The sequence below is a fragment of the Lacerta agilis genome, chromosome 11, assembly GCF_009819535.1.
Source record: "Lacerta agilis isolate rLacAgi1 chromosome 11, rLacAgi1.pri, whole genome shotgun sequence".
Classification (NCBI taxonomy): Eukaryota; Metazoa; Chordata; class Lepidosauria; order Squamata; family Lacertidae; genus Lacerta; species Lacerta agilis.
The window spans coordinates 8,211,044-8,224,729 of NC_046322.1; the positions used below are offsets into that span (position 1 = coordinate 8,211,044).

The following is a 13,686-nucleotide window of genomic DNA, read 5'->3' on the forward strand; positions in this document are numbered from 1 at the left end:
GATACCAGCAAAAGATGACATTCCACCTGCATTGTGCATCTCATTCAACAAAGGCTAGCACAGTAGTCACGAGAGATATAATCAAACAAAAGCAGAATGAAGGGCACCCGGCCAGGCACCTATAAAACAATAAACTTCTTGCCAAGGCAGAGAATGGGTTCATCTACTGACTTCCTTCTCCCTGACCTTTATCACACATGCCATGCTAGGGAGAGATGGATGGATGTTCTCTCGCCGACATTTCCGGGCACTCCGCCATTCTAGTCCCAACAAACACATCCCCAGATGGACACAAGCCTTATGACTCTGAATTTAAGAGCCAGCGCTGCCCAGCTTATGCCCACGACCCCTCTCAAAGCATGCCACTACTGGAGAGGCTGCAAGGCCAGGTAGGCATACTTTGAACATGGCCGGCATCTACAGCATCAGGTTCAGGGGTCAGCTTGGTGGAAGGCCTACTGGGTGGATATGATTATTCCTGAGCCCCTTTTCTTTTTCATGTTCCGGCAGAATCAGTTGGACCACGACTCCTGTCATTGCTGGTCATTGGCCTTGCTGGCTGAGGGTGATGGGACTTGGGAGGGCTGTCCCTGTGGGTTTCACTGGAATACCTTTGGGCCAGCTGATTCTCCCCGGCCGGCTTCTCTGAATTGCTTCTAGTCCTAACATGGAAAAGGAGGTGTCAGGAATGAGCCAGCTCCTAGAGAAACTCCACAGCCTGCTGCAGAACAGAGAAAGATCTGCAGCATGCTGAACAGCGGCCAGTGCCCAGTGTAACTCCCATGGGCACTGGAATTCCGGGCTGGAACTGAGAGCAGGCTGGAACACAGCCAAAGCTCTCCGGAAGATCAGTTAGGCGCGAACAGGCAAGGAGGTAGTTCGTCGGAACAGGAGGAGGTTGGAGCTAAGCCAATCAGTCCTAAAAGCCAGCGAATAGGAGGGTTGTTAGACCGGAAACAAAACAAGAGACCTAAGAGATGTAAGTTCAATATCTTCTGTAGATCCCAGAAGGACTCTTTAAAAGGGCCATCTTGAGTAATGATGCCGGAGTCTTTGTAGAGTCGTCCGAAGCTATCTGTTGTTGTTTTTTGCAATAAATCCTCCTTTCTAATTAGCTACACTTACTGTGTTATCAAGCTGTGAACCTGGACTCTTGACAGGAGGAGCACATCAACTTGGGAGATATTCATGATCACAGTGTGAAGTCCTGTGTATTGTTGCTTTTGTTCCCAGCAGGGTCTGAACACCGCAATGGAAATGGAAGACGCTGGAGAAAAGTCTAGCAAAATGCAACCCCAGACAGGGAAAATCTGCAGAGCCCTGAGCTACATCACGGGGGACATGAAGGCGTTGGGAGACTGGCTGAAAGGTAAGCACATAGCAAATGATGCACCGATGAGAACCAGAATGATGCAACGTTGCTTTTGGACCTGGAGACCTTTGCTGGAGTGCCTGCTCATCTTCAAAGCTTCTCCTGTACCAGCAGCAGAATCCTGGGGAGCCTGTTGTCTTCCAAGTGGTGATGGACTACAACTTTCATTATCTCTCACCACTGGGGCTCAGGACACATTTCCTGAGTCCAAGAAGAACATAATATGGAGGATGCCTGCTGGATTAGACCAATGGTCCAGTCTAGTCCAGTGTTGCAGCCTAGGGGGCTCCATCAAACCATGAAGCTCAGTTCACTTTTTCTGCAGAGGAAGCAGTGCGTGGGAACAGGAAGTAAGGTAGCAGAGCTCAGCGGCCAGGAGCCTCGGGTTCAAAACATCCCTGGTCACTCCGCACTGAAGGCTCCCCAAAATCCTGGAGCCTGTCCTGCTGGTCTGGCGCTGTCCTCTCTTTTACCCCACGCACATATCACGATACGTTTATTCCTAAGTTTCCTTCGTTTGAGATCCACTCCGCCACCCTGCTCCCAGACCATCAGTTTATCTTGCCCAAATTCCAACATGAAGTTTTAAGTTATACACATGGAGCGGGTGTGTTGCAATCCCAGCACAAGCTGGCAGGGACAAACTCACGCCATCTGCCGTCTTAGATATAAGCAACATAAATAAGCTGGGGGGGGGGGTATCTCCAGCATGAACTCTGCCAGCAGTTCACGCACTGCTCAGTCAGCTTCCCAACTGCAAAACGGTGTGGTTTATATTATTATTTTTACAAACAATAATAAATGTGTTTCATATTTTACAACTTTGTCAGTGATAAGGGCCCTCCAGATGCTGCTGGGAATATGCACGTTGGAAACTGTCCCAGACCATAAACTTTCAAACAATGGTAACAAAGACCTACTGGAGTGATCTAAGATGTGACAATTTGTGCCCCAAAATCTGCCTCTATGTGCATTTTGACAGTGCATAGTCAGTGATTGTTTAAATGCTTTTTCGATGCTTGCAAAGTATTCAAGATCCAGTGAGTGCACCTAATAAAATGTCCTGCGGAAACATAGATAAAAATGTGGGTTCATCTAGCTCAGCATTGAGGGTGGCGCTGTGGTCTAAACCACTGAGCCTCTTGGGCTTGCTGATCAGAAGGCTGGCGGTTCGAATCCCCACAGCGGAGTGAGCTCCCGTTGCTCTGTCCCAGCTCCTGCCAACCTAGCAGTTTGAAAGCATGCCAGTGCAGGTAGATAAATAGGTACCACTGTGGCGGGAAGATAAATGGCATTTCTGTGCGCTCTGGTTTCCATCATGGTGTTCCATTGCACCAGAAGCGATTTAGTACTGCGGGCCACATGACCCAGAAAAACTTCTGTGGACAAACGTCGGCTCCCTCGGCCTGAAAGCAAGATGAGCGCCTCAATCCCATAGTCGCCTTTGACTGGACTTAACCGCCCAGGGGTCCTTTACCTTTTCTTACCTTTTTGCAGCAGTGTTTCCCAAACTTGGGTCTCCAGCTGTTTTTGGACTACGGTTCCCAACCAAGCTGACCACTGGTTCTCCTAGCTACAGATGATGGGAGTTGTACTCCCCCCAAAAAGCTGGAGACCCAAGTTTGGGAAGCACTGGGTTAGAGTGTCAGACTAAGACCTGGGAGACCAGGGTTTGAATCTCATCTGGCCACATGACCCAGAAAGCTGTCTGTGGAAAACGCCGGCTCCCTCGGCCTGAAAAGCGAGATGAGCACCGCAACCCCATAGTTGCCTTTGACTGGACCTAACTGTCCAGGGGTCCTTTACCTTACCTTTACCTTGTTACAATGACTGGCAGCAGTTGCTCTCCATGATTTCAGGCAGCATATTCCGACCCACATAGATATGATGGGGAATGAATCTGGGACCTGCTGCACACACAGCAGATGTGCTTCAACTGAGCTACAGCTCTTCCACAAGGGCTGTGCGATGCAGCCATTTTGCTCAGCAGACAATCGTGGCACAGATATTGCTGTGCTTGCTATTGGTCTTGTTACATTGCCTTGGTTAAAAGTGTGCGGGTTTTTTGCTTTTCCTCCAGAGATGGTCAAGGCAGTGTACACAGCATTCCCAGGTGGTCACTTATATATATATTTATTTATACCCCGCCCATCTGGGCAGCTTCCAATAAATATTAAAATACATTAAAATATCACGGATTAAAAACTTCCCTAAACAGGGCTGCCTTCGGGTATTTTCTAAATGTCAGGTAGTTGTTTATCTCTTTGACCTCTGATGGGAGGGCGTTCCACAGGGCGGGTGCCACTACCGAGAAGGCCCTCTGTCTGGTTCCCTGTAACCTCACCTCTCGCAATGAGGGAACTGCCAGAAGGCCCTCGGCGCTGGATCTCAGTGTCCGGGCTGAACGATGGGGGTGGAGAGGCTCCTTCAGATATACAGGACCGAGGCCATTTAGGGCTTTAAAAGTCAGCACCAACACTTTGAATTGTGCTCAGAAACGTACTTATCCAGGCCCAACCCTTTTTAGCATCAGCAAAGTTACTGTGTCATGTGCCTTGGATGGATTTGAAAGAGGATTAGACAAATTCATGAAACATAAGGCTATCAATGGCTCTGCTCTGCCCCCACGGTCAGAGGCAGTCATGCTTCCAGTTGTTGGAAACTGCAAGAGGGGTAGTTGCATACCCTCCAAAATGTCTCCGATGAAAATGGGGGCGTCCTATTCAACAACAACAACAACAACAATAATAATAATAATATACAGTTACAGGTGGGTAGCCGTGTTGGTCTGCCATAGTCGAAACAAAATAGAAAATTCTTTCCAGTAGCACCTTAGAGACCAACTGAGTTTGTTCTTGGTATGAGCTTTCGTGTGCATGCACACTTCTTCAGATACCATAATATAATATACAGGGCTGCCTTCTGATGTCTTCTAAAGGTTGTATAGTTAGTTATCTCCTTGGCTCAAAAGGTTGGATAACTCCATACCCTCCAACGTATCTCTGATTAAAACAGGGGCATCCTAAGGAAAAGCGGGACATTCCAGGATCAAATCAGAAACCGGGACGGCTTCTGTAAATCCAGGACTGTCCCTGGAAAATAGGAAAACTTTTAGGGTCTGAGGGTGTTCTTGTGCTAGGGACGTGTTTGAGATGCATGTGGCTGGCCACTGTGAGAACAAGAGGCTGGACTAGATGGGCCATTGGCCTGATCCAGCAAATATCTTCTTCTGCCTCTCCCTTTGGACCCCTCCCTCGTCATCTTGTGTGTGAGCCTTCAGTCACGTTTTCGGGCGCCACTTTTTTTTGCACTTAGGTGCTCCAATGGGGACATTCTCTTTCAGATAAGCCTCTGGTGTTTCAGTTCGTCGACTGGGTCCTGCGTGGCGTCTCTCAGGTGATGTTTGTCAGCAACCCGCTCAGTGGTCTGATCATGATAGCCGGATTCCTCGTCCAGAGCCCTTGGATCACACTGACGTGTTGCATTGGAGTCATTGTCTCAACATTAACAGCACTGATTCTGTGCCAGGAGAGGTAGGTTTGCCCTTGAATTGTTCCTTCATGCCTCAAATCCCTTCTCTTTTCTTGTTTTACATGCTTATACATCTTTAGGGACCGGGCAAAAGCATTTGTCTTCTCCCAAGCGTTTGGCCAATTAAATAATATGTGGCCTTTTAAACTGGGGGTGTTGTTGTTTTTATTTGTTATTATGGTGTGCATTTTTGTGTTTTTATGTTGTAAACAGTCCTGTGATCCTCGGATGAAGGGTGATATAGAAATTTGAATTTATTATCATCATCATCATTATTAGGCTACTGGGCTTATTGACTACTCCAGAAATATCCTATGTTCTGCAATACATGAGACTGAAATTTTGGACACAGAAAGTTCTGTGAGTAGAATTAGCCTGGAGAAGAGAAGGTTAAGGGGTGATATGATAGCCATGTTCAAATATATCAAAGGATGTCATATAGAGGAGGGAGAAAGGTTGTTTTCTGCTGCTCCAGAGAAGCAGACACGGGGCAATGGATTCAAACTACAAGAAAGAAGATTCCACCTAAACATTAGGAAGAACTTCGTGACAGTAAGAGCGGTTCGACAGTGGAATTTGCTGCCAAGGAGTGTGGTGGAGTCTCCTTCTTTGGGGGTCTTTAAGCAGAGGCTTGACAGCCATCTGTCAGGAATGCTTTGATGGTGTTTCCTGCTTGGCAGGGGGTTGGACTGGATGGCCCTTGTGGTCTCTTCCAACTCTACGATTCTATGATTCTACTGTTCAGCAGAGGGGAATAATAAGTGAGTAATCTAATCTGAAAATACTCTGTGATCATCTGTAGGGATCCACTAAATATTCCCCCAGTTTTGATTTACAAATTGGAAGAAGCATTTCATTGGCGTAGAAATATTTACAAAAACATTCATGGGGGGAAAGGGCATTTTATCCCAATCCTGTTTACTGCCATATTCCTACCCACACCAACCCTGCCTCAGTCGCTTCAGCTTCCTGGATTAGTCACATGGGTGACCCCAGCCAATCAGGAACAGCATGGAGCATAGGATGTGCCACATGGACAATAAGATTTGTAGACGTCATGGGTAGGGGAACTTTTTCTGCCCGAGGGCCACATTCCTTTCTGGGCAATCTTCTGTGGGCCACATGCCAGTGGTGATCAGAGGCAAAACTGGACTGAGCAGCGGGTGTAAATTTCCTGTCTGCTCTTCATGTACTCAAGGAAGAGGCATTATCAGAGCTCAGGGACATTTTCCAACCAGGAAAAAACACATGGAGTGCAAAGCAGGGATGTTGACCTCTGAAGAGGGGATGTTACGTACTAAGCTTGGATCCTAGAAAAATAGGCAGGTAGGATCCTAGAATGCAACAACCTGATTGGCCTGCAGGAGCAGCCCAATCAGACCCCAGGAGGGAAACATAATCAACCAATCAGACAGCACTCATTGTGCAAATCATGTATATAAGGCCTGAGGTTCGGGGGGGGGGGGACGGGACGACTCACTGTTTACCATGAGCTGAAATAAAGAGCGTGAAATCAACACTCAACTCCGAGTATATTTCAGGGGATGTGGTCAGGAATCATCCCTTCCTTGCCAGCAATCCACAGAGACCCTCAACAATTAGTCTAGGGCAGTTATCACTCTTGGTTGCAGCCTGGGACAGAGGCAAAGGTCTCCTGCAGTCATCAAGGCTGCTCCTCAGACCCTCAGCTTCAGCAGCGACTGTGGACAAGGATACAATTGTAAGCATTCCCAACCCCTCTTGCTCCTCACGCAGGTCAGCCATTGCTGCGGGGCTCTACGGCTACAATGGCGTGCTGGTCGGGATGCTCATGGCTGTGTTTTCGGACAAGGGCGAATATTACTGGTGGCTTTTGATTCCTGTTGCTCTCATGTCCATGACTTGGTAAGTATTTTGGGTTCCGTGTGTGCATGTGTGTGTGTGTGTGTGTGTGTGTGTGTTTCTCCACTTGGTTCCCCTCTCACCATCAGGCCATAAGGCGCATTTATATTCTACAACGATGGTAGCCAACCTGGTGCCCTCCAGATATAGTTGGACTACAACTCCTTTCAGCCATAAGTATGGACCATGTTGGCTGCAGCTGATGGGTGCTGGAATCCAATATCTGGATTGGATTCAGCGATTGTGTGATGGGTGCTGGAATCCAATATCTGGATTGGATCCAGAGATTGTGTGATGGGTGCTGGAATCCAATATCTGGATTGGATTCAGCGATTGTGTGATGGGTGCTGGAATCCAATATCTGGATTGGATCCAGAGATTGTGTGATGGGTGCTGGAATCCAATATCTGGATTGGATCCAGATATTGTGTGATGGGTGCTGGAATCCAATATCTGGATTGGATCCAGATATTGTGTGATGGGTGCTGGAATCCAATATCTGGATTGGATTCAGCGATTGTGTGATGGGTGCTGGAATCCAATATCTGGATTGGATCCAGATATTGTGTGATGGGTGCTGGAATCCAATATCTGGATTGGATTCAGCGATTGTGTGATGGGTGCTGGAATCCAATATCTGGATTGGATTCAGCGATTGTGTGATGGGTGCTGGAATCCAATATCTGGATTGGATCCAGATATTGTGTGATGGGTGCTGGAATCCAATATCTGGATTGGATCCAGATATTGTGTGATGGGTGCTGGAATCTAATATCTGGATTGGATCCAGATATTGTGTGATGGGTGCTGGAATCCAGTATCTGAATTGGAATCAGATGTTGGGTGTTGGGTGCTGGAATCCAATATGTATCTGGATTGGCAGCATGTTGGTGGGAGAGAATTGGTCTTCCTTCCTTCCTTCCTTCCTTCCTTCCTTCCTTCCTTCCTTCCTTCCTTCCTCCCTTCCTTCCTTCCTTCCTTCCTCCCTTCCTGGAACCATAGAAGCTATCATACCCCCCATTAGGGTCCCAATCCAGATTCTCCCCACCTCCTAATGTATGCATGATCAGCTAAATATCTGGCCTTTCAGGATATCTTCAGGAGAAGAAAATACTGAGTAGTAAACCCTACACAAATCCATAGTGGATTCCCTAAGACTGTTGGGTGGCTCCTTGCATGCCTCCTTCCTCAGCTCCTGCAGCCAAACTGGTGCCAAACATATTGCTCTGCTTTCTTTTGGTCCACATCAGTGAGGCTGAGAAGGGGGTCTTGTCATCTAGGCTTGCGCCCCGGGGAGGTCACTTGGATGCTGCTAATGCAGCAAAAAACAATGCAGGAGGTAGCAGTTATGAATTACCAGTCTTTGCAGCCACAGCAAGTGCTGCAATCCTCCAGTGGTTTGACTTCACCCTCAGAGGCACACTCGAGACAGAGGGATGCCAAAAAGAACCGGCTCCTTTAAGAGAAGCAACTATGACCCAGAGGGCCAGCTCCCGAACTTTTGTTATACCATTAATTAAGCTTGCAATGGGTTTTTGCATAAAAAGCAGAGGACAATGCACCCATGTTGATATTTGGTGTGGGTTCCTTAACAAAACAAAACAAAATCCTTCACCTAAAGGCACACACGCAGAGCTAATGTATTATGTGGTTTCATCCTAAGTGGGTAATTGAGTCTGGGGTTTTTCCAATATTCTAACTACAGTGGTGCCTCAGTTTACAAACTTAATCTGTTCTGGAAGTCTGTTCTTAAACCAAAACTGTTCTTAAACTGAGGCGCGCTTTCCCTAATGAGGCCTCCTGCCGCTGGTGCCCTTCCACCATTCGGATTCTATTCTTAGACTGAGGTAAAGTTCTCAAACCGGGACACTATTTCCGGTTTTGGGGAGTTTGTAAGCCGAATCGTTCTTAAATCGGACTGTTCTTAAACCGAGGCACCACTGCACTTCACTACACCCCGTGCGCCTGCTAAACCAAAAATCACCTCGAGTTTCTTTTTATTTTGTGATTTTTCATCGACATAGTTCTACAAACTCCCACTAACTGGTTCCTTTCTTTCCATTCGTTTTGAAAACATTTTCCCTCCCTTCATATAAAATGAACACCGAACTGAGACAAGTTTATCGCATGAGATTCATTGAACAGGAAGGTTACGTTCCATGCTGCGTATTGTTTATCACTTTGAGAAATATGAGCCAGTTACGCCAAAACAAAACAATATAAAGATGCCAATGTGATAAAAACTTCTCCCTTTGGCTCTGAGGACTGGGGTCACTTGCAAAAAAAAAAAAAAAACCAGTTACTGAGCATGCATTCAATTCAGTGTTAAGGAGCAGGTTTCCTGGGGAAAGCTGTGGAGCAAAAAATGGGAGGAGGCTCAGAAACAGACTGGGGAAATGCAAACATATGCCTAGAAAGCATGGGGGAGAAAGGTAAGGGGGGGTCCCTCCAAATTGCATCAAGCAACTGTCAACCTACACTTTCCAGCACATTTTCCTAATTGCTTTCCTTATCACAAAACGAAAGCTCATACCAAGAACAAACTCAGTTGGTCTCTAAGGTGCTACTGGAAAGAATTTTGTATTCAGTCCGATTTGGATAGGGAAGCGGGTTTGTTTCGCAAGATCTCCTAAACAACTTTCATTGTGCAACCCGCATTTGCCGGTACGTGATTGAATTCCACCAGAAAGTAGCAACAGTCTGGAAGCCTGCTGGGGCTTCTGAAGCTGGCAACACAACATCAAACCTTTGGCTGTGTACGAGATACTACACAAACACAATAAACGTAACCGGCTGTGTTACTACATTTGGACTACATGAACAAACGCATGTGGAATGGACTTTAGTATATAATTTAACTTCTATTTTGTGGAATTACAACAGCCATATATGGTTTGTTTTGGACTACATGTTCCAACGCATGTGGAAAAGACTTTAATATATGTTTGAACTTTCTTTTAAGAGCTGATTGGAGAGACAACTTATCCACTGGGTCTTCTGGTCCTGTATGTCTGTATGTTATAACACAGCCGGTTACGTTTATTATGTTTGTGGGGCTTCTGAAGCAGCAGCAGCAAGCTGGGTAGAATTTTGTCTGCAATTTCTCCAGGCTTTCTGTAAAAATATAAAAAAAATAAACAGAAGCCAACTCCCCCTCCCAATACGATTATTAGGCATTTAAATGTTTTCTGGTTCCGTGCTATCCAATGCTTAAAGAACTGTGTACACATTGGGTATGAGCCAAAGGTCCTCAAGACTCCTATTTGCAAAAGCAAGTCTGTGCACACATGGAGCTGCCCCGTTTTCCTTTGAGTAGGGATGGGAGGGTGTTATAGAAGTTAAAAATAACCTTATTATTCTTATAATAGAGGGAAATTCAATTCTGTTTACATACAAAGGCAAATCTACCTGATTCACACATTCTGGGGGGAAATATGCACGTTGACACACAGCCATCCGGCAAAATTTGTGCTCCCCTGAATGTTGCAATGCAGATCTGCTGCCAATTTGTTGTTTGCATCCGTCTGCTTCGGGAGACAATGCAGGAGTGCAGTTTTGGGGCTGAAGTCAACCCGTTGGAGAGTTGCAGCACCTGCAGTGGCTGCAGAGACTGATATGGAAGAAAAAACAAAATCGAAAATTCTTTCTAGTAGCACCTTAGAGACCAACTGAGTTTGTTCCTGGTATGAGCTTTCGTGTGCATGCACACTTCTTCAGATACACTGCTGCCAGGACCTGTTAGCTGAATCCCACCCAATGTATCTGAAGAAGTGTGCATGCACACGAAAGCTCATACCAGGAACAAACTCAGTTGGTCTCTAAGGTGCTACTAGAAAGAATTTTCGATTTTGTTTTGACTATGGCAGACCAACACGGCTACCCACCTGTAACTGGTGATATGGAAGAGACATGTTGTGTTGCAGCTGGGGCAGATGTAGGAGTCCAGTTGTGCTGCTGCAGGTGAACCATGGCATTTCGTCTCTCTATGCTCCTCCCAGCGGCCGTTCCTCCTCTGGTCACAGCTATGGATGCACGACTTGACTGCTTGTCTCCAGGCACTGCGGCCGTCTGCAAGAGATTCTCACGTGGCTGGGTTGATGTTGTCCGCCTTCATGTCACGTTTGCAGGCATCTTTGCAACGCAAGAGTTGGTCTGCCAATGGGCCGGGTGCAAATTCGTAATACTACACTAAAACGTGCTTTAAAATGCATAATAAAAAATTCTTTCCAGTAGCACCTTAGAGACCAACTCATACCAAGAATTTTTTATTTTGTTTTGACTATGGCAGACCAACACGGCTACCCACCTGTAACTTAAAATGCATATACAGTGGTACCTTGGTTCTCAAACGCCTTGGCTCCCAAACAAATCAGCTCCCGAACGCCGCAAACCCAGAAGAAGTGTTCCGGTTTGCGAACGTTTTTCGGAAGCCGAACGTCTGACGTGGCGTCTGCTTGAGTGCAGGAAGCTCCCGCAGCTAATCGGAAGGTACGCTTTGGTTTTCGAATGGTTTCGGGAGTCGAAACTCCCAGGATGGATTAAGTTTGAGAACCAAGGTACCACTGCAATAATGAAAGTAGCATTATATTTGTGGAAACTGCCTTGCAAAAACATGCATGCAAAAAATTATTTATACCCCGCCCATCTGGCTGGGTTTCCCCAGCCACTGTGGGCAGCACAGCATCCTGTTCTGCATGTGCAAATCATTGCTGCCAATGAGGACCTCTTAGCTGAATCCCACCCAATATTAGTAACTGTCCATCTATACATATAAGTTAGCCTAGCACATTTTAATGCAAAACTGTGTCCCCTTAAGCTCTGTTGTGTTTCCTCTCTGTGTGCAGTGATGTTCTTTCGTTCTTCTCTTCCAGCCCTCTTTTCACGAGTGCCTTAGCCTCGGTCTTCAGCAAATGGGACCTGCCGGTTTTCACGCTGCCTTTCAACCTGGCTCTGAGCATGTTTGTGGCTGCCACTGGCCACCACAACCCCTTCTTCCCCTCGACGCTCATTCAACCCGTGACCTCGGTGCCCAACATAACGTGGTGGGAGGCCGACGCATCTTTGGTAAGGGCCGTTTCAAATGCTCGCATCTCTCAGCCTAGGGAATTCATATGGGGGGGGGTGTTGGCCCTCTGAATGAGGGAACTGGGGGTTGAAACAAACCACTTTCAGACGAAGGATTGCGAGGCCCGATTCCTGCATTTATTACCCTTTACATTCTGGTTGCTTCTATACTGGGCTGAGCACAATGGGATTCTGCACCAAGGGACAAGACAATTGCAAAACTTCAAGCTGGGATCAAGCCTTGAGTCACGGACACTGGACAATGAATCCAGTGAAAATGATTCTCTATTTTAAAAACATGTGGATGAAACTGTGTGATTGACAGGTAATAGTCTTTTAAGAAAGCACCATAACTCAATAAATAACCAATGTATAACAACTGTACTGGAGGTAAAAATTTGACCCAAACACATTTCGACTCTGATACATTCCTCATTGGCCCTAATTGGGTGTATGTGTATAAATAAGCACCAAATCTCAAATACAGTTTTTAATATGTTGATTACATGACTCGAGGTTTCACCCTGGCTTGTGGTTTCACAGTGCTTCTATACTGGGGCCCAAGTACTTAAGAAGAGTTTGGATTTGATATCCCGCTTTATCACTACCCGAAGGAGTCTCAAAGCGGCTAACATTCTCCTTTCCCTTCCTCCCCCACAACAAGCACTCTGTGAGGTGAGTGGGGCTGAGAGACTTCAGAGAAGTGTGACTAGCTCAAGGTCACCCAGCAGCTGCATGTGGAGGAGCGGAGACGCAAACCCGGTTCCCCAGATTACGAGTCCACTGCTCTCCCCCAATATCAACCCTCTCAGGCCCTATGGCTTTCAGTGTGGTGATATTACGGCGTGTTGCCTAAATGGTGCTTCTTGGTAGTGGTCCTGTGCTTCTGCAATCCCCTCCCTGGTGGTGTCCATCTCCCTCCCCCCTGCTCTTAATATTTCAGTAGCTTTTTTAAATGTTCCTGTTCACCCACTCATGTGGTGGCTGAAATATAAGGGATTGGGGGGGGCAAACCTAGATTTTTTTAGCAGTGAGGATGCATGGTTTGCCTGAGGTGGTCACTGCACTCTGCCTAATGGCGTTGTTGTTGTTGTTGTTGTTGTTGTTGTTGTTGTTGTTTATATACCACCCTTCATCCAAAGAACACAGGGTGGTTTACAACATAGAAACACCAACTACATTTCAGGCAGGATCCCCTGCCCACTCCTCAATTTGTGGATGCTGTGTGTGAGCAGTTGTCTGTGGCCCATGCCCAACACCAGATTTGCCTTGGTAAGCCACAAACAGTGCTGAATTACCAAATAGGCAGAGTATGCACCGACCTCTGGGACCCAAACCTTTTAGGGGGCCCTCAACAACAGATCAAAATATTATGGATGTTATCTTGAAGGGAGATTAGAATCGGCCCTTCATAGTTCAATGTGGGGGAGGGGAGGCCTGATATTTTGACTGACCAGGGGCCTCCGTAGGGTCTGATCTGGCACGGGTCGCGGAAGCCAACTGGAAATAGCAGCGGCAAACCTTGCTCTGATTTAAACCAGTTTCCTTTGCCCCCTAACCCACAAAGTGGCTGTTTGTAGGTTTGGCTTACGTGACAACCCCAGAGCCACAGAAAAACACCCGGCTGGTAAAGTTGTGCATATGATTTTATTGTGGCAATCGACTTTTATATGTGCCGCGAACTAACACCCCTCACTGCCTAATTGGGCCCAATCGACATGTTATGGCATCCAGGTGATCTTTCCAACTTCCAAACACCCTGGATCTCGGAGACTTTGGTCTCTCGTTGGCACGAGGGCAAATAAACAGCCCAACGTGATCGGGTGGAGAAGGGGCAG

At 46.8% G+C, this 13,686-nt stretch overlaps 1 protein-coding gene across 2 annotated transcripts in view; it reads left to right on the forward strand.

Annotated features, from left to right (window-relative positions):
• The window catches only part of SLC14A1 (solute carrier family 14 member 1 (Kidd blood group)), a 30,143-nt gene that overhangs the window by 6,679 nt on the left and 9,778 nt on the right, over positions 1-13,686 (forward strand). The window contains exons 2-6 of one of the 2 annotated variants that reach the window (XM_033164620.1): positions 210-389; positions 1,234-1,369; positions 4,716-4,905; positions 6,659-6,787; positions 11,656-11,848. In XM_033164620.1, the coding sequence (XP_033020511.1) occupies positions 216-389; positions 1,234-1,369; positions 4,716-4,905; positions 6,659-6,787; positions 11,656-11,848 (822 nt within the window). In that variant the 5' untranslated portion in view covers positions 210-215. The remainder of the gene's footprint in view (positions 1-209; positions 390-1,233; positions 1,370-4,715; positions 4,906-6,658; positions 6,788-11,655; positions 11,849-13,686) is intronic. The other variant, XM_033164621.1, reaches the window with a different exon arrangement.